This window comes from Stigmatopora argus, chromosome 5 (assembly GCF_051989625.1).
Source record: "Stigmatopora argus isolate UIUO_Sarg chromosome 5, RoL_Sarg_1.0, whole genome shotgun sequence".
NCBI classification, from domain to species: domain Eukaryota; kingdom Metazoa; phylum Chordata; class Actinopteri; order Syngnathiformes; family Syngnathidae; genus Stigmatopora; species Stigmatopora argus.
Window position 1 is genome coordinate 6,377,632 of NC_135391.1, and position 26,753 is coordinate 6,404,384.

At 38.3% G+C, this 26,753-nt stretch overlaps 1 protein-coding gene across 1 annotated transcript; it reads left to right on the plus strand.

Annotated features, from left to right (window-relative positions):
- Positions 1-1,332: 1,332 nt before the first annotated feature.
- On the plus strand, positions 1,333-26,564 carry slc4a5a (solute carrier family 4 member 5a). The gene is made up of 26 exons (XM_077599812.1): positions 1,333-1,539; positions 5,021-5,079; positions 5,184-5,402; positions 7,139-7,268; positions 7,416-7,576; positions 8,397-8,549; positions 8,876-8,986; positions 9,438-9,493; positions 11,129-11,286; positions 11,370-11,457; positions 13,756-13,910; positions 13,996-14,124; positions 15,366-15,540; positions 15,728-15,861; positions 16,621-16,892; positions 18,259-18,293; positions 18,595-18,786; positions 19,154-19,267; positions 19,944-20,105; positions 20,212-20,390; positions 20,532-20,604; positions 20,882-20,950; positions 21,827-22,000; positions 23,479-23,646; positions 23,714-23,772; positions 25,593-26,564. Exons 2-26 carry the CDS (start codon positions 5,022-5,024, stop codon positions 25,771-25,773), a joined length of 3,405 nt encoding a protein of 1,134 aa, XP_077455938.1. The 5' UTR covers positions 1,333-1,539; position 5,021; the 3' UTR covers positions 25,774-26,564.
- Positions 26,565-26,753: the final 189 nt, after the last annotated feature.

Sequence of the window (26,753 nt, forward strand, 5' to 3'; positions counted from 1 at the left end):
CTGTCACCCACTACCGCCATTAGTAACATGTCTCAGTTAACGCAAACTTTATTATCAAATTTTAATATGGCTGCAACCGACAATTTTCCATGTTTGAGCACCTTTGAATGATCATGCATTACGTTGTGGGGAAACTTGATGAAGCAATCTGCAGTTAATTTCACACTGAATGCTTCATATGCGGAGATGTCTAAAGACCATTTCAGTTTTTTAGTCAGAAGGTTCTGCTGAATATTAAGACAGCAGACCTTGTGTAAGTGAAATTACATCTGCATCTTCATCTAAAAGCTAGCTCACTGTACATCAAAAGTCTTAGTCCATTACTTCTCAATAGATAACTTTCCAATTTTGCTGATTTACTATCAATTGATTTATTTTGGGGCAAAAACTTTGACTGGTTTGTGCTATTGGAGTTTTAAAAATGAGAATTCAGGTTGATCCGTTTTGGATTCTACACCCAAAAATGTGTCAATAATTTGTTGATAACAAACTAACCAATTCTAAAACAAGTGTTTATATCAGTGGCGGGCCAACAGGGCCTTCAAGGCCTTCTCTGCTGGCCTAAGAAATATCTGAATCATATATTATATTTTGTCCATCATTACTTAAATGATATAATTAAATAATTGCAAATTGTCTGTTAGCTTCCTTTCATTGCTTTTCCACCTGGTTGCACTGCTTCCAGATGTGTGTTTTCATATTGAAGCATTTAACCAATCACATTTCAGCCATTATTTGTTGCCAGGGTCAGAAATCTGCCTCAAGGCAACCGAACCGCCACTGGTTTATATAGATATATAAAATTGTTTATATTGTACTACATATATATATTTCTTAACAATAACTCAAAGTACAGTATTCCCTCGAATATCATGCATAATGTAAACCAACATGGCCATGATGATCGAAAAACCGCAAAGTAGGATCACCCCTAATATGATTATTAGCAAGATTTACTTATAAATCCCGAGGTTTGGAGATCCAGTCAATTTTTTTCTTAATTTATTTAAGAATATGGTTTCCTCAATTTATAACACATGCAAAAAATAGTAATAATATGAAGGTATCACAACACCACTGTAGTTGACCACAAAATCCCCCCAAAATGAAAATAGTGATCGTTGTAAAGGGCCTTTTTTTGTTTAACTACTGTGTTGGGGCTAATTTACCAAATAAAGTGACATAAGTGTGTATTGACCTGCTGGTGGCATACATTGAGAGATTTCCTATGACGAGCTGATGTCAAAGTACAGCATGTTTTGACATAACTTCCTGCCTGGGGGTCTTTGCCAGTCCTATTTTACCCGTTATTGAACCAGCATAAGACAGACAGACAGACACAGAGAGGAAAGGAGAGACAGTTTGACAACCAAAAAGATAGGAAGCAAACAGAATGGAGTTTTTTCCTCTTTGCTTTGTTGATTTTATTCATAAGTTTGCTGGTATTCCACCAGTATGTTTTTACTGATGTGAGCAAACAAGCTCGAAAGGTCGTTTCCTCTTCACTTTTGCTTCATCTGTCTTGACAAACAAAAACAGGTAGGAATTTTATATTTTGCTTATTCTTTTATTATTAATTGTCTCATAGTAACAAGTTGTTTTTAGGTCCGGAAGCTGTTTTTAACATTTTTTTTCGGGTGCGGAATCCAAAATTGATCTGTTTTTCCTCTACCACGTTTACATATTTATTTACTATGGTGATCCTTCAGTTTGAAAACTTGATGTTATCCAGAAAAACATACATCAGTTTTGTATCCGGCCCTCCAAAATGAGTTAAAAACAACTGATCCACATAAAACAAAAAACAAAAAATGGGTTCTATCGTTTTATTTATTATTTTTATCCATTTGATTTCTTTCTGTGCAAATTGTGCCCATTTTCTCTCTATTTTTGAATGTATGCAATACTCTCATTTTCTATGTTATTTTGTCATGCTGTTCTTTTTGTTGATTTTCTTTTTTATTAAACAAAATAACAACAGGCATTTTAATTAATTGGACAGTTTTATTTAATAAACAAGTCACACATATATTACAGATATATAACAATATATATGTTACCTAAAATATGTAAATAGAAATATATTCTGTACTGAAATTTCCTGGTAAAGTTTAGGCTGCCGTTTGAGTGATTCAAGTCCACGATTGTAAAAAGTCTTCAATTCTGTGGCAATATAAAATAGCTCCTATTTCTTGAAAATGAGGAAAAATGATTTAAAAAGTTGTCTTATTTTCCCTTTGAAAGATTAAGGCAATAAATGTTGATGCTCCAGATAGTCAACCATCTTCAAGATTTGAGCGCTTCTCTAATTAGCGGCATCATTTTCAGCTGGTCTGACGTGCTTTCACCAGGGGTTTTCACTCATTAATTAACCTTCCAATATGACAAACAAATGACCTTCCAATATAACACAGAACTGACAGCTCCTGTAAATAGTCCCCCATATAGCAAATGTATTTAGATATTCCTTTAAAGTTGACAATTTTCCTTCAAGTCTTGACTTCATAATTTCCAGCCTGAAGGTATTTAATAGAAAATCTTGTCTAAACAGCATTTATGCCTACTTACAAACAATGGACAAAATGTTTAGTAATAATCTTGCAAATGGAAAATGACACACAATCTTTGTTAAATGTTACTTTTTACTTTACCTTGAGAGCTTTGTGGTACATTATTTTCATAATTTTCATAATTTACAATCATATTAACTGTACAGCACACTGTCTATTTTACACCATAGTGCAGGGGTAGGGAACCTATGGCTCGGGAGCCATATGTGGCTCTTTCAATGGGCGCATATGGCTCTCCACTAACCTATGAGGTAAAATATGTAAATCACTGGTGAGAGAGCTGAGTCCCGAACGCACTAATAGGAGCGTCATTGTGGCGTTGACACTACCTTTACCACCACCTAAATCATAAATTTGTGTTTTATTACTCTTCCCCATGCATGATATCATTGATATTGATTCATTAGCAACAGCATAACAATATTCTCAAAAGAATTCAGAGACTTTTTGTACTTTAAAAGAGATGAAATATAAAAAAATTCACACATTTTCATGCATTTTTACATTTCAATTCTGAGAATGCCTCTCAATAAATAACATTACAAAATATGATTTTTTTTATGGCTCTCTCTGTCAAAAAGGTTCCCAACCCCTGCCATAGTGAATGCCATTTCTTCCTTGTTGTCTCACAGGAACATATACTAATACTTAAATACTTTAATTTTCGTTTTAATTTTTAGACACTTTACACACACACACACACACACACACACACACACACACACACACACACACACACACACACACACACACACACACACACACACACACACACACACACACACACACACACACACACACACACACACACACACACACACACACACACACACACACACACACACACACACACACACACACTTTCTAACTGTTCTTTCTATGTACCCGAATCGTAGCACACGAACACCCTATTCTATGCACACGCGAGCTTGACTGAGGCTCACGTTTAGTGTTGACAGGACGATGGCATTGATCCTCTCTGCCTACTGGGTGTGAAGGACACTGATGTGACAGCACTAATTATTGAGGCAGGGAGCCACCACTGCAAACATTGGCAAAATGTAACTCAACCGGGCCGTGCGAGGCCAAAATTACACCACATCATATTTTTTTTACACGTCAATTCCGTCTGGTATGTTCACAATATGAAGGGCACTGTCATTCATTCATTTACTTAAAGCGCTTATCTCACAAGGGTCGTGGGGGGTGCTGGAGCCTATCCCAGTGTTGTTGTCTTGAATGTTTTAAAAAAGAATTCATGCAAATGACCACAAATGTGTCTAGACACTCATTATTTCAATTTTTATGTTGTTATTGTTTTTTAAAAAATGTGGTAATTAACACATGTCCCACAAAATCATGAATGCTCCAAATTTGCTTGTGGTAAACAGCAAATAAGATGCATATCTACTTGTCATTGTAGTTAAGCTCTGCCTAGTAGAAACATGGTGGCCTTTAACTTTTCTGGTTACTCACGTTAGTTCCAATCATGCAAATTTCCATTGACTATGCCTGGCTTTTTAATTATTTTCCCATTGATTTACTGCATCAGCCAAAAGGCAGGTCAGTGCACAAGATCTTCTACCACTGTAGCTATTGTTTGACTCATTCAATAGAACACACACACACAAAGAAAACACACGTGCAACAAAGACAATTAGCCTATGTATTTACATGCATAATGGCATAAACACACAGTAGATTCAATAACAACTCCTCAAAATGAAGAACACAAACCATTTTGTTATCGATTCAGGATTTCACTTAGATTAACTTTTTTTCTACTATGTACTAAATAAGTATTTTTTTCTCATAAAATCTTTGTTTGGGAAATATTCTCTACATCACATGTGTCAAAGTGGCGGCCCGGGGGCCAAATCTGGCCCGCTGCATCATTTTGTATGGCCCGGGAAAGTAAATCATGAGTGCCGACTTTCTGTTTTAAGATCAAATTAAAATGAAGAGTATGGATATATATTAAATTTCCTGATTTTCCCCCTTTTAAATCAATAATTGTAATTTTTTATTCAATTTTTTCTGTGTTTTTAGTTCAAAAATCATTTTGTAAAATCTAAAAATATATAAAAAAAAGCTAAAATAAACATAGTTTTAGACCTATAAAAAACTGAATATTCAGGGCTTTTAATCCAGTTCTTTTATTCCATTTATAAAAAAAATATATATAAATATTATATCTAAAATGGTCCGGCCCACGTAAAATCAAGTTCACGTTAAAGTGGCCCGCGAACCAACCCGAGTCTGACACCCTTACTCTACATGAAATTTAACATGAAGCAGCCTCAATCACAAACGTAAAAAATACAGCAAAAAGACCGCATTTGCCTAATTATAAAGCCATTTCAAATTTTGTAAAACATCAACGCACAACTGATTTTAAAACCTATGTGGGCTTTATGATTACTAACTCTCACTTTCGCCTACATTAAAAGGATGCAGCATGGAGACAGAGGGTCAGGTGTCTCGCACCTACGCTATGATGAACAAGAAGGTAAGCCATTACAGAAAAATCAGAAATTTCAATGGGCCTTTTTGAAAAATAAATGAACAAATAATAATGCCTATAATGCGCTACATTTCATTCTTTCCCATTAGATCATCAATCCATCTACATTGGCGTCCCAGTTCCTCGAGGATATCGGCGTAAGCGCAGGCGAAGGCGTTCTAGTCACGACAGCAACACGGACAGAGAAAGACGCTACAGCCGTCACAGACAGCATGAGCCCGACCAGTATAACCAGTATAGAGACATAGACATTGAGGAAGGACTCATGGATTCGCGGGAACAGAGTCTCCAAGACATAAACCGCACAAGTAAGTCAATAGTCAAATATTTTACAAGTGCTACTTTTAATATTGGAATCATTTTGACTGAATTTTCCTCTTAACGTGTTATCAAATACAACAGAAAGTGGATTTAAAATGATATCAGACCATATTTTGAATATACAAAGAAATATGAGATGTGATGTCACAACCAGAACTGGTTAAAAAATTGCCTTTTTTCTGAACTTGTACAAAACTACGAAATTTTAATGCCAAATTCTCCTTCTACATGTAAAATGACATCACTATTGTAGTCATTTTTATTTTCACCATTTTATACAGCACCGTTAAGCCTTATAAAAATGGGATGTGCTCTATTATAGTTGGCTGTCTATATTCTGTATTTTAATATCTACATATTGGAACGTATTTATCAATGCCCTTATCAATACAGGAAAAAAAACATGAATGGAATCAGCCTTGGGTTGCTGTCAAGCAAGCATCAATATTATTGATAGCTGATGACAACACGTGTATGGTGTTTACATCCGCCTATATGTCTTTATATAGCTTCTTACCCTATAGCATTAATCGTATGCTGATATATTAGGCCTTACGTACCCGATACAACATTGACTGGATTGTATTGCACATTCAGAGGTCACATGATTGAATATCCATAATGCTGATGTAGTAATGACTTTGTGCGCATGTGCTTCAGTTCTGTTGTCATTGCCATTTGGGGAAGAGATTCAACACAGGCCACACATCAGATCATCCAATATTTACCACTTCTGGGTCATGGGTCAGCTAAAGCACATTCCAGACAGCCCAAATTTTGGGAAAGCCGGTCAATCACAGAGCACGTGTACTGTAAAATAAGAAATAAAAAAAAGAAAAGAAAAACATGACGACTGGATCAGCTCTGATCTCGGGACCTGTCCGATGCCCCAATATATAGTAATATATGGGAAAATAGTATTGAATGGTTGAAACCTGCTATCTAGATGGGTGAATAGGAAAAGGAACTCAGTGATGTCACCACCATTAAGACTGATTTCACATGGATCATCGTGTAAAACTATTAGCTGAATAGTATTTTTTTCTACCATGATTTGACATGAAACACTGTACCATTTGATGTGTATTTTACATGTCGCACTCGTAGTGTCTACACTCAGGTACTCGGACGTTTCGTCGAAAGACGTTTGGTCCCCAGACGTGTGGTCCCCGGACATTTGGTCCCCAGACGTGTGGTCCCCGGACGTTTGGTAGAACGGACGTTTGGTCGCCGGGTTGTTACTGTTAAAACCAGCTCTCAAAATTATAATCATGAGAGAGAGAGAGAGTGAGTTTAATATCTAAATTTCTAATATCAAAATATCAACAGTAAACTCTGTCATAATTTGACAGCCAGCGAACCCGGCGACCAAACGTCCGGGGACCAAACGTCCGGGGACCAAACGTCCGGGGACCAAACGTCCGTTCGACCAAACGTCCGTTCGACCAAACGTCCGTTCGACCAAACGTCCGTTCGACCAAACGTCCATTCGACCAAACGTCCGTTCGACCAAACGTCCGTTCGACCAAACGTCCGTTCGACCAAACGTCCGTTCGACCAAACGTCCGGTCGACCAAACGTCTTTCGACCAAACGTCCAGTCACGCTACACTCATTAGTCTTCAGTTAGTCTTGGATATAATTACGTGGAAATGGAAGGAAGCTGGAGTACGAAGAAAAATATCAATGATGCTTCCACTGGTCTTTCTCTCATTTTCATCAAGTGTCCCCGGCAGCCGAGAGGCTTCGCTACATCCTGAATGAGGATGATGACATGCCGACGCCGACACTCTTCACCGAAATGGACACTCTACAGCGGGAAGGGGACGAGTTGGAGTGGAAGGAGTCTGCAAGGTGAATAATCGGAACACTGCACACTTACTGTGTGGCTGTCTGCAATCGGATGCAAGCATGTTTGACCATTGGAGATACAAAATTCTGTTAACATATGAGAGGCGTTTATATTTTTTCACGTATCCATTTGTTTTTTTTGCTGTTCAGATGGGTGAAGTTTGAGGAGAAAGTAGAGGAAGGAGGCGAGAGATGGAGCAAACCACACGTGTCCACGCTGTCCTTGCACAGTCTGTTTGAGCTTAGGACGTGTCTTCAGACAGGAACCATTCTTTTGGACCTGGACGGCTATTCTTTGCCTCAAATTGTTGGTGAGCTATTGATGATTCAGATGGCAGGAAGATTGGGATTCAACCTGTTGGGTGCACACAGTCATAGCTTAAAATGCGGGTGTCCAACCAAGTCCACAAAGAGCCAAGAAGGTGCTGTTTTTTCTGTTTCAACAGACAGTTTAACTAATGAATTTGTCACCAATTGACTGATTCTACTTGCAAGAGATCTGATTGGTGAAAAGATGTCCACTTCTTTGGTTGGAAAAGAAACGTGCACCGTCTTGGCCCTTTATGGAATTGGTTTGGCGCAATTTGCTTAAAAAGTTGAATCAACCCAAAGAAAGAAGCTTAGCAGTAGAATTTAGGCGACATGTTCAATGCTAGTGGGTATGCTGACATCACAGCAAATATTTCAAACAGTGATTAAAGTGACATTTCACACCAATTTCCCAGTGTAAAAATGTTTTGCTAAAAGGCAATATCTATGTAGTATTACACACAATAAAAAAATACCAATCAGCCACATTGTGAAAAGTAGTCTAACACAGTCTAAATCAAGGGTGTCAAACTCGGGTTGGTTCGCGGCCCACATTAACGTCAACTTGATTTCATGCGGGCTGGACCATTTTAGATATAATATTTAGATTTTTTTAAATAAATGGATTAAAGATCTAAAACAATGTTTATTTTACTTTGACACATGTGGTCTAGATAGAGAGATATGAGATTTGGATTCTCAAGTGTATGACTTTAGTGTACGTGTTATTATGAAAATCTATTCTCTGTGTAGTAAACCAACTTTTACATGTGTTTATGTATTCCTGTCTGCCTAATATTTAGAAAATGTCTGTTTTTATAGACGACATCATTGAAAGACAGATAGAGGAAGGCATGATTTTGCCTGAGCTGAGAGACAAGATCAGTTTTGTTCTGCTAAGGAAACATCGACACCAGACCAAGAAGCCAATCCATCGCTCCATCGCAGACATGGGAAAGTCGAGTTCCTCCACCCGTGAGTACTGCAGTAATGCTCAAGTTAAAAACCTTGTTACCAGAGAATTGAATTGAAATTGCTTCATTACTCCACCTCCCATAATAAACCAAGCCATTACAGGCAAAACAAGCCTTCCTATTTTTTCTCCCTCCGCTGGGTTTGTTTAGATGTGAATATTTTGACACCTGATTATCATTCCAACCTTTCTCCATTTGTGAAAACCAACGTGCCCACAGTGAATATCTTAATGTGTGATGAGGTGACATCAGTTTTCTATATATAGCATCCAGGGTGGAAGCTATTAGACAGTATCTTTGTTTTTATACGTGTCTCTTGCCTGTCAGCTCGCCCAGCGGGGCCCAAAGGCGCACCTGGTCCGGTGCCGGCGGCCAATTATAATCGATCTACGGAGGACCTCCGAGTTAAACAGCAGTCCGGGAACTACGGCCGTTTGCGTGAGTGTTGAATATCGACTGTTACTTCATTCTGAATGATCTACTCCATCAGGAGTCACCAACTCCGCTTCTCAAGGGCACCTATCGACCCTGTTTCCCTCATCTCCCTCCTCCAATACACCTGAAACAAATAATCCGAATCGTTATTAGGCTTCTGGAATGCTTGCTGCTGAGCCTATCATTTGATTCAGGGGGAGATATGGAAAACAGACTGGATAGAGGACCGGATTGGCGACCCCAGTACTAGATAGATATTTGAAAGTATTATGCAGTGAAGTCCCGCTTCACCGTGGTTTATCTAGCATGGGCTAACTGTTTTATGCTAAGCCTCAAATGAGAAAATTGTAGTTAGATGAAATGATTGGTTTTAGCTTAAGCGACTGCCCATCCAGTAGATTGCTGATATTTATACATAGCAGGAATTACAGGAGATTTTGTTGTGGCCCTGCAGGTCATGCTCAAAGTCGGAGTATGAATGACATTGCCGATACTCCCAGCTCAGACCAGGTAAGCCTTCAACATCAGTATATTCGTAATTTGAAAAATGTTGTTGCTACTGAAATCAATCTTCACCACAACATTATAAGCATGTTAACTTTAATGACATAATATACATATAAAATCTAAGTCCTTGAATCAAAACATTTTTTTCAGACTGTAATAGCAGCAAATATAGAATTGTAGGCCAAAATATTAATATCCTATTTTTATAAAATTGTAGATCAACAACCCCAATGACTATCTCCGGAATATAAAGGAGATTAAAAAACTGAACTAAAACAAGCTCTTCTTTTTTCATTTCCTTGGAGCATAGAAACTAGCCTTTTATCCCCCATGATGAGTGATGCCTAAATTCATTTTTTCTCCTTTACAGTCTTGTAACATCTATTTTCTGCCTGGAAGCGTATCACTTTAACATTCATTTCCTTTTTTGAAGCTTTGAATTATTGTTGAGATGAGCTCTAATAGTTCACTGTGGTGTTGAATTGATGCTTCATATTCTGAGTACCATCAGTGTTTGAAGGTGACAGCCGGTGATAGAGGAAGTGCGCACACCCATAACACATTTATTTCCAGGCCCCGCACAATGTGTCTTAAACTCATTGATGTTTGGACAGATGTGCCGCTTTCTCCTTCCACTTATCCTTTTTTTTCAAACGTAGCTCAAGAATAGATGTTGACATGCCAGCAATAATTTAGAATAACTTTGTTTGCGATATGCCTTGCGATTGGCTGACCACCAATTCAGGGTGTGCCTCCCCTTCTGCCCAAAGTTGGCTGTAATAGGCTTTTTAGGACCTTCGTGAGAAAAATGCATGAATTGTAACCGCCATCCCATCACTTCCCCTAAGCTCCGCCCCTGCGTGACATTTGAAACAGAATAGTTAGCTGCATTGTTTGTGTCAGTATTGATCTGCTTTAAAAAAAAAGAATATTGTCCACGTGCTCAGCCCTCACATGGCGCTACTAATTCAGGCTGTGGGTTATTGGCAAGGCTCTCGTGATATTGAATGCTATTGTGCTGCCAAATCATTAAAGCACCTGCGCAGATGCACCATCGTCAAACAACTTTACTCCATCAGGAAAGTTGGATACATAACTATAATTGCTAGTTCTAATCATCATCATTGAATATCGTATATAGCACGGAATGTAAGTAGCATTACTATCTCCACATTAATAGTCTTACCAAGGGGACACCCTGTGGGGAGTGGATAGCAATGCACAAGAAGAGGGATGATAGGTCAGATAGGAATGTGATGGAATAAGTGCCCAAGCAGCGTCAGTAAAGTCTTTTGGAGAAACCATCATTAGGACAAATCTCCCATGGGTATACAGTTGACAACCTTCTATTACATGCCATGCTGATGAATGTAAGTCAGAGTAAGAATAAATAAATAAAATGGCCAAATGTCATATAAGTGAGAGTAGAAAAAGTGTACCGCTTTGTGAAAATGTGGCTGAAGTTAAAGTAATTTCAGCTAAATTGTTGTTTTTTTACTGTGAGGAGGCATTTTTTTATTATCACTCAGGCATACTTTACTTGCAGGTGTGCCATCTGCGTCTTTGTTCAAACAAAATCAAAAATTCATCTTGCGTATATGGAACACTGTCTCAACACTATGCCTCTGCCTTCATTAGTTGAGAAACAAATTCATGAAGAAGATCCCCAGAGATGCTGAGGCCTCCAACGTGCTGGTGGGAGAGGTGGATTTCCTCAATAAGCCCTTTGTTGCCTTTGTTCGCCTGTCTCAAGCCACAACACTCGGAGGTCTGACAGAGGTGCCCGTACCCACCAGGTGAAATGGCTCATATTGTGCCAATGTCACGTAGCAAATCTGTCCCGTTGCAGGTTGCTTATATTTGTCTCCTCACCGCATAGATTTCTGTTCATTCTCTTGGGACCGCAAGGAAAGGCCAAGTCGTATAATGAGATAGGCCGAGCCATAGCAACGTTGATGGTCGATGATGTGAGTCATTTCAAGTTATTCTGACATTCAATCTGACAAAAAATATGATCTCCTGGAAAACCAACAACTGAAAAGGATGCTAAGGTTGTGTTGTTTGCAAAAGCACGTGTATTTTTTTTGTTCATACTAGAAAAATTGATTCATTTAAAGGGACAGAGATATTTTTAAATTTGCAGAGGTTAATACATTGAAAAACAAAGTGGAAAAAAAACATGAATAAAAAATCTGTATTTCTAGCAAGTGGCCGTCATTCATTTGGCAAAATTTTATCAACACCTCTACAATTTTACCCAATCAAATGTTTGCATCCCAGTTTGTCCATCCTTGTGGATAAATTTGAGATTATTTTCTTAACTACTACCATATTTTTATGTTTAATCAGGGCCATTTATACCAAATTATCTGTTCCTTCAAGATGGTTGACAGATGGCAATATACGAGCTGATAAAATCGATACGACCTTCAGTATGCCAACTATCTGGAACCCATATTCATATATTCATTCTGCATCAATGTTTGAATGTATAGTATCACCACCTTAAAGTGATTACATTTTAAATGACTTTGTTTAAAGTTTGAATAGTTTAAAAAGTGATTTCAAGAGCTTTAAAGGTTAATGACCCAACCCAAATGATTTTTAATGTTCATTTATTATCATTTATGCTGTAATTATCGAGTTATGTGCGAGTGAGATGGAATTGCAGCCCCAAAATATTTTTACCATTTGCTCTATAGATTAGATTAAAACTTTATTTCATCCCCTATTCGGGAAATGTCCTTGGTCAGTAGGAAGCACAGACACAGAAGACATTGTAGACCTAGGAAAAAAACTGGAGTACATAACCAGTTTGAATATCCAAGTTTTTTTCATATCAAGAGAAAAAAAATAATTTCATTCTTTATTATATTATTTGACCTACTCTCTGTGCAGGTTGTATATAAAAGTCATCTCCAGGTTTCACTTTAAAGAGCTGAAAAAAAGCCTTGGGGAAAAAAACTCACATAGAGATCAAGTTGTTTGTGCTGGTGGGAGAAAAAAATCAATGAACGTGTCCCGGCCAAGAGGAAAATCTGTCTGTCTGTCCTCTCAGACAGACAGATTTATGAATTACTATGTTTGTTGTGTGTTTTGGTTCTCAATCCCATTGACCTGAGACCTCAACTGTGGCTAGCCAGCTCTCACAAAGACGAAACGTACTGAAAACAGGCTCATTTTCTCGTCATTTACAGCGACCTCTATTATTTCCATCACGGAATGATGCTCCCCTGCAATTGACTCTCAGCTTTAGGCGCCTCATGTTCTGACTGGCAGGTGTTTTGCAATGAAATCCAGCCGGGCTCGAAATGTCAAATAGCTTGCACCATTTTTTAAATAAGTCTCCAAAGGACGGAATTGCTTAAAGAAAAATCAATGTCCTTTCATAGGAAATCAGCAATACTGAAGTGAATATAGAGTACCGTATTTTCACGACTATACAGCGCATCGTATTTTTAGCCGCAGTGTCAGTAACGAGTGCTATTACTATTATATATATACTATATATATACACATATATATGTGTATATATATATATATATATATATATATATATATATATATATATATATATATATATATATATATATATATATATAGTTCGCAGTCTAGCTTTGAATGCTCTGTTGACGCCAACATCTATCGGCAGAATTTCTTTTGTAAATACAGCCAAAATGACGGCGAGCACCAAATTAGTGTGCTCACTGTCATCCTGGGTGTATTTATTGACAAACGAACTATATATCCCAGCAGTCACTGCGCAGTACTTTTTCTACGGGAAAAATAGTAGAGTCGGGGGCTGCTTGCCGTAGTTGTGAGAGCTGTAGAGGATAGTGTACACTATCGACTGATTTATTTTATCGTGATAACATTTTTAGTATTGGTCCATATATAAAGCGCACTGGATTATAGGGCGCCCTATCTATTTTGGAGAAATGTAAGACTTTTATGTCCGCCTTATAGTCGTGAAAATACGGTATATGTTACATACATAATTTGATCAATAAGGGTAAAGACATTTGACAGAACTATCCTTGGAAAATTGATTCATTTTGCTGACATCGGTATTTAAATTTGTGAAATGGTCCATCTTTGTAACTAAAACTGTCTTAGGTTGTCAACGTATCATGGGTGTAAGTCACTGGCCCGTAAAACTATATAAAAAACTAAAATAAATAGACAAACTGTGATTTTTAGTCCAGTAAAATAAAACATAGGAAAATGACCATATAAAAAAGTGAAATACTGTCTTCCTATTTTAGCTCTTTAGCGATGTAGCCTACAAAGCCCGAGACCGAGAAGACCTCATTGCGGGAATAGATGAGTTTTTGGATGAGGTGATTGTGCTTCCGCCTGGGGAATGGGATCCTAAAATCCGTATCGAGCCACCCAAGAAAATTCCATCTGCCGACAAAAGGTAGGACTTATTTCGACTCACCCCGTGAAGTGCACAAATTTGAACAGATTTACAAATGTATTTCATTTTGACTCCCTTCCTTTAGGAAGTCAGTGTTCTCCTTGAACGAACTGGGGCAAATGAATGGGACAGCTGGTGGAGGCGGAGGGCTGGCTGAGGATGAGGAAATGCCAGCACAACATGAACTGGGAGAGGAACTGGCGTTCACTGGACGGTGGGTTTCCAAACGCATTATGACTGTTCATTCATCCTTTTTGTATTTTTTAGGCTTCCCCGAGGGGCCGTATTTATTTGTTTGCAATTACAACCCCCTAAAAGAAGTGTGCATTCCTCAGAGCTAACAAAAGATGTTATTTTCTTTGAACTATCTATCAGACCAATAATGTTCTGCCTCATAATTTGAGAACAGATGTACTAGTTGAACGCCAAACAAACTACTGTCTTCAAATTAGTGCGAGTACCAATACGCGACTAAAATGACGTTAGGGGTACATATTACGGAGTACTAAGGTATGAGGTGCCTACCCAAGATGATCGTGTGGCGACCAGTCATTCATGTGCTGTGAATTTCCATGAGTTTGTCGCTAGTAGACATCCAATCTAGGATCCCACAATTTAGCTCATTAAATTGTGTGTTACTTCACTTGAATGATTGAGAATGATCAACTTTACAATTACTAATTAATTACTCATTTATATTAAAACTCTGCCCCACAACTAAACTAATTGTAAAGTAATACAGTGGTCAATATTATATTATTTTCAAATTATAATGTCTCTTTCTAAATCAGATGTGGACAAATTAGCCACTACTTGTTTTATAGCACATGTGTCAAAGTGGCGGCCAGGGGGCCAAATCTGGCCCGCCACATCATTTTGTGTGGCCCGGGAAAGTAAATCATGAGTGCCGACTTTCTGTTTTAGGATCAAATTAAAATGAAAAAAAGTATAGATGTATATTAAATTTCCTGATTTTCCCCCTTTTAAATCAATAATTGTAATTTTTTAATCCATTTTTTCTGTGTTTTTAGTCCAAAAATCATTTTGTAAAATCTAAAAAGATATAAAAAAGCTAAAATAAACATTGTTTTAGATCTATAAAAAACTGAATATTCAGGGCTTTTTAATCCAGTTCCTTTAATCCATTTATTTAAAAAAATCTAAATATTATATCTAAAATGGTCCGGCCCACATGAAATCGAGTTGACGTTAACGCAGCCCGCGAACCAACCCGAGTCTGACACCCCTGTTTTATAGATTTCAATAGTAAAAGATCAGACCATCCCCGTGGGACCACTCACACCAAGACAGTGCAAATCAAATCTAAAATTAAAACAGATTTACAAAAGTGGTTTACTCGTGCAAAGATTTAAAGTGAGGGAAGGCTTGATCTCATGCAGAAACCAGCAAATTCGCAACATCTGCTTGGCTAACTATGCCCTGTTTTCGTAATAGCTTCTGTGGGGGCTTGTATCTGGACATCAAGCGTAAATTGCCATGGTTGCCCAGCGATTTCTACGAGGGTTTCCACATTCAGTCCATCTCTGCTGTACTTTTCATCTATTTGGGATGCATCACCAACGCCATCACCTTTGGCGGCCTGCTGGGCGACGCCACGGACAACTATCAGGTGAGAGAGTCGGCGTGTCTCGTTCTTTTTGTTCTGCCGCATAAACATCAAGGCTTAGCTTTGGGAGTCTCGTTTCACTTGCTTTTTATGTTTCCTGTCCATTCCGATTTAACAATGAAATAAAGGCTCAGGCGTCGACTCATCCTCTGGCAATTTTACCCACGTTTATCTCTCTCATCCTTCACAGGGTGTGATGGAAAGTTTCCTCGGTACAGCTCTGGCTGGGTCCGTATTTTGTCTGCTCGGGGGTCAGCCCCTCATCATTCTTAGCTCAACTGGACCCATCCTCATCTTTGAAAAGCTCCTTTTTGAATTCAGCAAGTGAGCCTTTTTTGCCAACTTAAGACACTGCAGTAGATTTGAATGAACGAGATGACACATATAATGGGTGGTATTACACACAGATACTTTTTTCAAATTTTAATTATAAAATAGTTCGTTTGAATCTGAAGAAGCTTGCAATTGATCATTTAGGAAAAAATAACTGTTTACAATATGATGATCCCTGTTCTTGAGAGGAAAGATACTCCTTGAACTGCTTAAGATATCGTCTCTTTGGCGGACTATCGACTCTTTGAGGGACTTTTGGGCCTTGACTACTTGATATGTTAGGGCAGGGGTGTCAGACTCTGGTTGGTTCGCGGGCCGCTTTTAACGTCAACTTGATTTCACGTGGGCCGGACCATTTTAGATATAATATTTAGATTTTTTTATTATAAATGGATTGAAAGAACTGGATTAAAATCCCTGAATATTCAGTTTTTTTATAGATCTAAAACAATGTTTATTTCAACTTTTTTAAATATATTTTTAGATTTTACAAAATGATTTTGGAACTAAAAACAGAAAAAAATGATTAAAAAATTACAATTATTGATTTAAAAGGGGGAAAATCAGGAAATTTAATATACATCTATACTCGTCATTTTAATTTGATCCTAAAACAGAAAGTCAGCACTCATGATTTACTTTCCCGGGCCACACAAAATGATGCGGCGGGCCAGATTTGGCCCCCGGGCCGCCACTTTGACACATGCATGTTAGAGCATGATTTTATCCTCTGATTTCTCTTTCGTAAAGGAATAACAACATCGATTACATGGAGCTGCGCTTGTGGATCGGCATCCACTCGTGCTTGCAGTGTTTCATCCTGGTGGCAACCGACGCCAGTTATATTATCAAGTACATGACGCGTTTCACGGAAGAGGGCTTCTCCAGTCTCATTTCATTCATCTTCATCTCGGACGCCATCAAGAAGATGGTGGGCTCCTTCAAATACTACCCCATCAACACCAACTTTAAGCCAGACTATGTCACCGCTTACAAGTGCGAGTGCTTGGCGCCGGACCCGGGTGAGTTTATCCCTTCATTTAGGCAAGAGTACACTGATCCTAAAGTTGACACATTAAGTGTAAGAGAAAAGAAAATACTTTTAAAAATGTTGGTCATTTATGCTTATGTGTAATTCCTCGAACAAAGAATTTGTCTACCTCTTTTAATCATATTCTGTATGTGTTATTAGTCAGCAAATTTTTACTTGGTGAATTCACTGCAATGTTTTAACGTCGAAAAACTAAGTTAGTGCTATGAACTTCACTTCATGTTTGTTTTATATCCCCCCTTCACCCAACCGTGCCCCTTTCAACCCCTACCTAAAACCAGTAGGCCGGGGCCTGGGTGCGGTCGCCCCTCCAGCACCCCCCCTAATTTCCGCCCCTGTCAATAATAGCTAATAAACTATGAAAGTCCCGATTATCCCCGTTTATAGTGTATAGTATTTTTTTTAAAATATTTATTTTTATATTCACACTATATTTGGCATAATTGTAGTAACAGGGTTGCAAAATGGGACTAATTTTAGCTTTTTTTCTAGAAATAGAAGGTAGCTTTTTTACGTAGCTGTTACTGCTCAGCAAGAAGACAAACTTGTATGTAAATAAGTAAAGACATTCTTTCAAGGATGTTTTTCTTATTCGGATTATATTCTCAACAGGTTTTGAACAAGGTAGAGTGAGACATTCATTCAAGGCTAACTATTTTAGAAAAGTACTATAAAATAAAAGCAAGGACATGAATTTGCCTGAGCCAGTCTTCTAAAAAACTCTCTTATAATGTCAAGTTGAGCATATCATGTGATTCATTGCTTTCCTCTTCTTCTTCTAGGATAAATAGGTAACGATGAGCATATTGTGAGACAATATCATTCATATTAAAACGATTTTTACAGTTACAATAGAGAGTAAAAAAGAAATATTAATAAAATATGTGGTCACTGGGAAGGTGATAAGAGTAAAAATTGCCTTTCAAAGGGTTGTTTTGACTCTTTTTTTTCCAATTTGGTCTCGAAACAAACTCAAAAACTGCATGTTGGGTGTCACAAATGATATTTGAAATTCAAAATAATTGTAAATGATCTTACTTATTATATTTACACAACACAGAGTGAGTATAAAGCAAGTTGTGATTTTGACAAACATTAATTTCTGTAACTGATTTGTCCCTTATTTGTTTTGCCATGCTTATCAAATTTGGCTGCTATCTCTTCAAAGTGAGTCCCCCCCTTTTTTTTAATTGGACGGCATGCCCCGCATTTTGCAGCATTCTCATTATGTGCATTTCTTTATTTCCTTCTGTTTCCCTCCTCATCTTCTTTTTGATGTCTCCTTAAACCCTCGGAACCCTCAAAACAGTGGCTGCAAATCATCTTCACTGGTTTAGTTCCAATGCCAGATAACATCTCTAGTGTCTCTGGGGTAAGTGTGTCTTTTCAACGGGTTATCATCTTTTACTTCTTTTTTTCACGGGCGTTCCTTTAATTCAAGTTAAACGTTTTTCCAGTGAAATAACTTTTTTTTTGCTGACCTATTATTTCCTTCCCTTTGTTACCATCCTTCTCATCACCCTCACACTGCCAATGTCTTGTGTGGATTGCAATGTCGCATCTCTTTTGATTAATAAGGTTTTAGAAATTATAAAGGGAAAAAAAAATCATTCTGTCTTTTTTTCCCCACCTTGTCTTTTTCTCTGTACCACTGCCACCCAACCACACAATAGTTAAATGTGACAGCTCTGGACTGGAGCCAGCTGAGTAAGAAGGAGTGTTTGAAGTATGGGGGCTCTTTGGTGGGCAATTCCTGCAAGTATGTCCCCGATTTGGCGCTCATGTCCTTCATCCTCTTCTTCGGAACGTACTCCATGACCGTCAGCCTCAAGAAATTCAAGTTCAGCCGCTACTTTCCCACCAAGGTGATCATGCGATCCACAAATATCCACCTCAACCTTTATTTAATTAAAAATATCTACAGTCATATTGCACAACAGGCCATTTAATATTGTCGAATAATTCTCATAAAGTGTTTGCAAGCTCTTTCACTACCATTGACAGTGATAGACATCCATTTAATTGAGTTTATGATGAGTAGATGTCCAATCTGTTTGAACTGGGAGGGTGGCAGGGAAAGAGCATTTGTTCTTTTGTTGCCATCTTCCCTGTTTAAATGAATTGGATATCTTGTCAACCGTGTCTAGTTTTTCCAATTATCAGTTGTATATTGATTTTTTTTTAACCATGTGGTTAGTAATATTGTTTGTTTATTTTTGTCTTTCATTGCAGCTGAGGAAACTTATCAGTGACTTTTCTATCTTCATGTCAATTATGACCTTTGTGGGCCTTGATATGCTGATAGGCCTCAAAACTCCCAAGTTAATTGTGCCAACGGAATTCAAGGTACACTCTTAAGTTTTTAACATTGGTTCAAAGAGATTGAATAAATTACAGCTATCTTAAATAGCTAGTTATTCGCATAGCTTCATTTGATCACACTTGTTGTTCTGCGGCCTTTGACTGTACTGTCTAACTTATAACTATGCCTTTTCTTGCTACTGTCACAATTAAATTTCCCGAATACGGGATGAATAAAGTTATCCAATGTGCCAGTGATGGAAAAAAAAATAGTGCATAAACTTGAATCTCGCACCGGCTACAAATCATTTTCTAAACAGGAGAAAAATTCAAAGATTGATGACATCAGTGTAATGACAGGTACTCTATTTATAAAATACTGTGAAAATAGACATCTAAATGAATAACTTGAATGGGTGCCCGGCAAGTTTTCAATTAAATCATAATTCATCGCATGAAAGGGTCAAATAAATGATCTTCTTTCACCAAGAAAAAAATAAAACTGGCATTACCATTTTTTTAGTAATCCCACAGATACGTATCTCATTTCTAAAAGGATGCCCTTTACTTCATTGATGCCTGCATAAATCATCATTGCCATCTACTGGTCATTATCAATCAGTAAAATTGTTTCCACATTTGATTTGCACAGTGGAGCAGTGCTTTAATATTTAATGAATAATTTATTTTTTAAATGAAAAGGCTTGTGTTTTCTAAATAGCCCACTCGTCCGGATCGTGGCTGGATTGTGTTGCCGTTTGGGAAGAACCCGTGGTGGGTTTACTTGGGCAGTTTTGTCCCAGCCCTCCTTGTCACCATCCTCATCTTCATGGACCAGCAAATTAGCGCTGTCATTGTCAACCGCAAGGAGAACAAACTGAAAGTAGGTGTACTTCTGGACCGTGGAGTTTTACTTGAGTACTAGACCTTCCAAAGTCCGTAGGAATTCCACTCATACCGTATTGTTATTATAACTTGTGCGCTGACAGAAAGGTGGTGGCTACCATTTGGATCTCTTCTGGGTGGGTGTCCTGATGGCCACTTGCTCTTTCTTGGGTCTGCCGTGGTACGTAGCTGCCACCGTTATTTCCATCGCCCACATTGACTCCTTGAAGATGGAAAGCGAATCCAGCGCCCCCGGAGAGCAGCCGCAGTTTCTCGGGGTCAGGTCAGCAATCGTGAAAAACACTTGGAAGTCCGTGTTATATAGCCGCTGAGTGAATTCTTTTGCCAAGAAGTTAATATCAGGGGAAAAGGAACATATTTGGACTCTTCTGTGTTTGCCTATTTAATTATTTTAATTTTGCAGAGAACAGCGAGTGACGGGAATTCTGGTTTTTGTTCTGACTGGAGTCTCCATCTTTCTTGCTCCTATTCTAAAGGTATTTAAAAAAACACTGGAACTAAATGAAAAAAGTTCAATTCTGGTTGCATATTTTGATTTTATAACACCACACCTAGCATTAATAATAAAAGAGTAACTAACATGTTTGTGAAGTAAATATTAAACAGAATCATTCATCTTGTGACGTTTGCAATTTTCACAAGGGTCATTTTGACATCCATTCAAGTCGCCAGCTGGGCGTAAAAATGCCCGATATGGCGCCTCCCAGATCTCATAGAATAATGTAAAAGATAAATTGTCCTTCCTTTCTTTAGTTCATCCCCATGCCTGTGTTGTACGGCGTCTTCCTCTACATGGGAGTAGCTTCCCTCAGCGGAATTCAGGTATGCTACACGTCATATTGTGTCAACACATTTGTATTCCCTTTACTAATTGATGGAAAGCAGAAAATTAAGTCACCAACCGAATAACAGTCAGGTCCACCATTGGAAGTTTATTCCTTTTGAGAAATCAAATCTAAGTAATCAAGACCCTCAATCATTTGGAAAAGATAAGTCAATTGGGACAGCCTTTGCTGTTGATAGCTCTTTTATTGTAGATCACACGTGTCAAAGTGGCGGCCCAGGGGCCAAATCTGGCCCGCCACATCATTTTGTGTGGCCCGGGAAAGTAAATCATGAGTGCCGACTTTCTGTTTTAGGATCAAATTAAAATGAAGAGTATAGATGTATATTAGATTTCCTGATTTTCCCCCTTTTAAATCAATAATTGTAATTTTTTAATCATTTTTTCTGTGTTTTTAGTTCAAAAATCATTTTGTAAAATCTAAAAATATTAAAAAAAAAGCTAAAATAAGCATAGTTTTAGATCTATAAAAAACTGAATATTCAGGGCTTTTAATCCAGTTCTTTTAATCCATTTATTAAAAAAAATCTAAATATTATGTCTAAAATGGTCCAGCCCACATGAAATCAAGTTGACGTTAATGTGGCCCGCGAACCAACCCGAGTTTGACACCCTTGTTGTAGATGATTCGATTACGCCAACGTTTGCCAGTGTGAGCTGTAACAGCAAAGCCCCAAATAGTCAGTGATTGCTCATTCATTTTAGAGGTCTACATTCGATTAACTTCTTCACCCCTCAGCCACATGCTTAAATAATTCATTCCGTTAAATTGCATTCCATCTGGGCCTGTATAACAAGTGACCCGAGATAACTTTTGCAAACTGACACCACTTTGTCCCGATCGCCATCCCTAGTTCTGGGACCGGATCAAATTGTACATGATGCCGTCCAAGCATCAACCAGACCTCACCTACCTGCGCCATGTTCCTCTGAGAAGAGTCCACCTGTTCACCTTGGTTCAGATTATATGCCTGGCTATACTCTGGACGCTCAAATCTACGTTTTTAGCAATCATCTTCCCAGTTATGGTATGTAACAATCATTGCAGTCACTTTTTGGGGATTACACAGTTTAGTTTTATTATTCAAATAATTCATCGCCTGTCACCAACGGCAAATGACGTCCAATCCAATGGTATTGGATGTCCATCGCCTTTTAAAAAAAAAGATTATTTCCTCTTTTACTAACTACGTCAGCGTATCTACTCTGTGATTACTATGCGTACGTATATAACTTGGCTGGCAGTGAATAAGTTACGTATCTTTTGTAATGGTCCAAACTAGGGTCTCAAACTTGAAGCCCGGGGGTCAGTTGCGGCCCGTGGAACAATAATTTTGTCATCAAAATTTTGTATTAACGTGGCCGTGGTCCTGTTTGTTTTTTATTTTTCTAGTTTTTACTTGCACTGAAAGGTATATAGCTAAGGCTTAAGACAGATTCGTACGTTAGCACGTTAGCGCAAATAAATGAGCAATGTCGGTCCATTGTTTGAAACGTTGTCTCACAAAATGTTGCCGTGAAGAGAAAGGTTTGTTACAAGCATGGTCAATTCTAGAAAACTATGGGAGACAGAATTATAATGTTTTTTACTGACCACAGGGACACCCCGTTTTATATGCACAAAGGAAGTTGAAATGCAACATATTGATTACAACATATAAGAAGCCATTACTCAATAAGACATGTTGTAAAGTGTGCAATTTATCAGAGAGGAGAAAAGTGGACCTGGTAACCCCCAATCTTGCTTTTGTTTTGAAGAACTGAAAAGATTACAAATTGGATTAGTTTTTTTTTTCCATCTGAAACAATTTTTGAGTGAAAGCCCTGACTCAGCCAGACTCTTATATCGGGCGCCCCCAGAAAAATTGAGTTTGAGACCCCTGCTTCAGAAGTACTGTGACTTAACCCGTGTGCGGTCGTTTGGTCGCCGGTCTTTTGGTCGCCCGGACCCAAACAACGGGCGACCAAAAGACCGGCGACCAAAAGACCGGGGACCAAAAGACCAGCGACAAAACAAGGTAAATCAACACAGTCTACGCATCTATAAAAGCCAACAATGGCCCTGAGCAGTTTCACTGAGCCGACGTGTGAGTGTATAAGAGTTTGAATGTACATGCGTTGTCCCTTTTAAGAAGCTACGTCCGTCAGGGTCTTACCAAGTTCTCCAACAAAAAACAATAAAAGTCCGGGAAATTTGGAGCTTTTCTTTAGCCTAATAATTACTAGGGCATTAAGTATGGCTAAATAGTAATTCACAGTTTGTATTTAGGGAATTTGAGCAACGATTTAAATGGTAATTATCACTTACCTTCTGGGCGACCAAAAGACCGGCGACCAAACGACCGAGTACCAACTTAACCCGTGGCACCAGCGACATATATGAAGTATGAAATTGAATCATGTTAACGCCAATTTTCAAATGCCATCCAAGTACATCATCTACAGACATCGACTTGCCTTAAGGCTAATCCTGGTGCGAATTTCAAAATGTTACGCCAAACTTCAGATCCTTGGCCTGATGGTGGTGCGCAAAATGCTGGACATGGTCTTCTCCCAGCACGACCTGGCTTGGATAGATGACCTCCTGCCTGGGAAAGAGAAGAAGAAGAAAGACGATGATAAGAATGGGGGAAAAGACAAGAAAAAGTCCAAATTAGAAGCCAGCGCAGAGGAGGTAAGGAGAAAGGTGAGCTTTTGCTACTCCCTGCAGGCCGTGACTGATATTCTGTGTGGATTTGCAGGAAAAGTACAGCCCTTACTCCAACCACTCCCCAAGTTCCGATTCAGACTTGGATCGCAGGTACTGTGTCCTCAAACTGCACATCCCCTACAAAGATTTGGTGTATCCTGATGTTGCCCAGTCTGAGTGGGGGGCATACTGCCAGCCTTCTGCCACACCTCATGTTCTTTAACACACACAGACACACACACACACACACACACACACACACGTGAAATGTATTATTGCAATCATTTGGGTCAATAGCCTCTCCTGTAATTTAAAAAAAGGCGTTATATTAGCTGTGAGCAGACAAGGCATTCCCCCAATCAAATAATTTGAATTAAAATAAATTAAATTAAATACCAAGATTGATTAGACCACAACATTGCTTTCAACTCAATAGTGTGGAATATCTGAATGTTGTGTGTTAAACTTCCAACACCTCCACTTCACTTTTTCCACATTTAGCACAAAGTACTGGATAATACCTCAAATATAATGATTGCCCAATTATATTCACTTTCGTTGCCAAAATCCAATTTGAGTTAGTGTAATAATTAAAGATAAAAATGTGTCTCTAGTCAAGGTTTGCTGGATCATGTTATTTAATATTCTCTAATCATTCTTGTAGTATTAGATGGCCTGCAATGATATTATTCTGTAGTATTTGAAGATGTAAATAACAAAAACATGAAAACACGACTGGTGTCCTCTCCATGCAATTTAAGGCAATGCAGATCATTTTAATCCGACTTTCTGTGTAATGTTTGCTCCTTTTCTCCCTGTGCTTTAGTTTTTAGTGAATGTTTCATCAAATGTGCACTGGGATTCATTTTGTGGACATTGTATTTTTCCTTAGTATTGCGTTTGATGTGATACAAACTGTGTAAATATATAAATGTTTGATGTATATCTGCTGTCAGGATGTTAATTTAACTCGTTTGTGTTTTTTGAGTGATGAAAATAGATTAGGTTAATGAAGATGTTGGGTTAGAGTTATATGTACATTCATTTTTAGTTTATATAATTCTAGCCCCTATGTAAGGAAAAGAGTACGTACTTTGGTTGTTTCTTTTTTTTCCATCTATGTTCCAAATCAGCAATTTTAGTGGAATCCTGTGGGTACTTTAGTCACTTCTGTTTTGCCTCGTCTAAAGTCAGAGTACAGTGGATCAAAATAGAGGTGAATTTTGTGCAAAAGTAGCTTGCGTTTGGCAAGAGAGGAAGAAAAAATTATAGCGGATTTGGATCAAAACTGACTTGGAAATGGAGGGGAAATTAGTGCAAAATTTCACTTTTAGTTGGAGGAAAGAAATATTGGACTAGGAAGACCAACTTGTAGTTTTACAAGAAATATCTTTAACAAAAGTATATAAACTCAAAGAAGAACCCAAGTGACTTCTAGTGGCTAAATTCTACAAGTACAAGTTCTAATTCTTTGCTACCAGTGAAATGTAGTACTCTCCAAATCCACAATTATGGCTACAACTTAACAAGTTTATTAATTCAACCTCATATTCTCTTTTGTTAAGCCACAAGTTGCTCCGTCTAGAACTGCATTTCTTTTTACATCTGCATGAAATTCACCTCTCCAATTACAAGTTCCTCCCTAAAAGTTTCTTTTGCAGCCAATTTATTTCCTTTTTCATTTTCTCTCAATACATATCTCCCTTTTTTTTTCTCTTTCCTTGTGTGCAAATGGCCTAGTGTGTCTGCATTGCTTTGAAAGAGGCATGGTTTGGAAAGAAAGCAAATTGGACATTACAATTTCACTCGATAAATATATCGGAATTTTACTAAGTGGTAAAAATCCGCTTTTTTTTTTTGGTCCTTCGGCGTCCCACCGTCACGGTTTTGCCCGAGTGCGTGTGAGGTAATCGGCGCTTGCCCTTTCTCAGCATTACCCTCCACCTGAAGATCTCCTGTCCGTCGTCTCCGGCCATGCCAATGGGGCGAGGAATGACCTGCCCCGTCCCGCAGGTCAAGATAGAGATGGAGTCCGAAGACGACGAAGATGACGACGACTCGGACACGGACCACCGCAGGCCGCGAGACATGAGCAGCGAGACCACGTTGTGAAGTCGCCAAGTGGATTTCTTGATGTTCGCCGAGCAACCGGCAACTGAAGGAGGAGGCCCAGACTCTCCTTGAAACTCTTTGGAAACATTTGAACTCTCACAAATGTATAGAAATTGTATGTATTTACATATTGCTAAATATAATATTGTGTTATTTGACCTGCGATTGGCTGGCCACCGATTCAGGGTGTGGGATAGGCTCCGGCACCCCTTGTGAGGTGAAGCATTTCAGAAAATGAATGAATGAATTATTTCCCGTGACATAAATTGTTCTGCTATTGCAATAGGCCAACAGTGTTATGACAAGTTCAGAGATGTATTTAATATTCCAGAGTATTTACATAATATCGTAAAGTTATTTGTGCATTTTAAATAGTTTTTCTTTCTATTATTTGTTGTTCTCCCAAGCTTGTCAGTGGAATTTACTGGGCATTTACCTGGAACAAAAAGAAACAACCAAATGTCTTGATGTTGTTGTGGTTTTAATTTGCATATTGTACAGTTCTGGTGTGCAAATTCATGTTAGAAAGATTAACAAATTAATGAGTATGCCTTTTTGGCAAATGTGTCAAAATGCCCACCAGTTGCTCTACCTAATATGCTATTATTAAAATACTGTATTATAAAATACACAGTTTTTGTATGTTAATATGTGTCGAAATTCCAGGTTAATTCATGGCCATGCAACTTGATATGTTCAATGGTGTGAACGGTGTGTACGTGTTGCACTGTGGTATAGATAACTCAGGTTTGAATCCTCTTTCAATGTAGTTAATTATATATGGACTTAAATTTGTCATGTTTTGTGTTGTTTTTCTGCCTTCCTTGTGATTGTCCATTGTTTTCACCTGTTGTTGCCTCCCCCAGATGGCTCAGCCTATCCGCTGCCTCCTGTGTCACCCACCTGTTCCCCATGCCTGAGGAATTAAGCTCCCTTTGTTCATTTCTTGTTGTGTCCTCATCGACGCTTGGTGTGATCCT

Excerpts from the sequence above, each read along its gene's own strand:
- slc4a5a (XM_077599812.1), top strand. The coding sequence starts at position 5,022 with ATGCAGCATGGAGACAGAGGGTCAGGTGTCTCGCACCTACGCTATGAT. Across the intron at positions 7,269-7,415 it reads GAGTGGAAGGAGTCTGCAAG|ATGGGTGAAGTTTGAGGAGA; the intron begins GTGAATAATCGG and ends TTTGCTGTTCAG. Across the intron at positions 22,001-23,478 it reads CAATCATCTTCCCAGTTATG|ATCCTTGGCCTGATGGTGGT; the intron begins GTATGTAACAAT and ends GCCAAACTTCAG.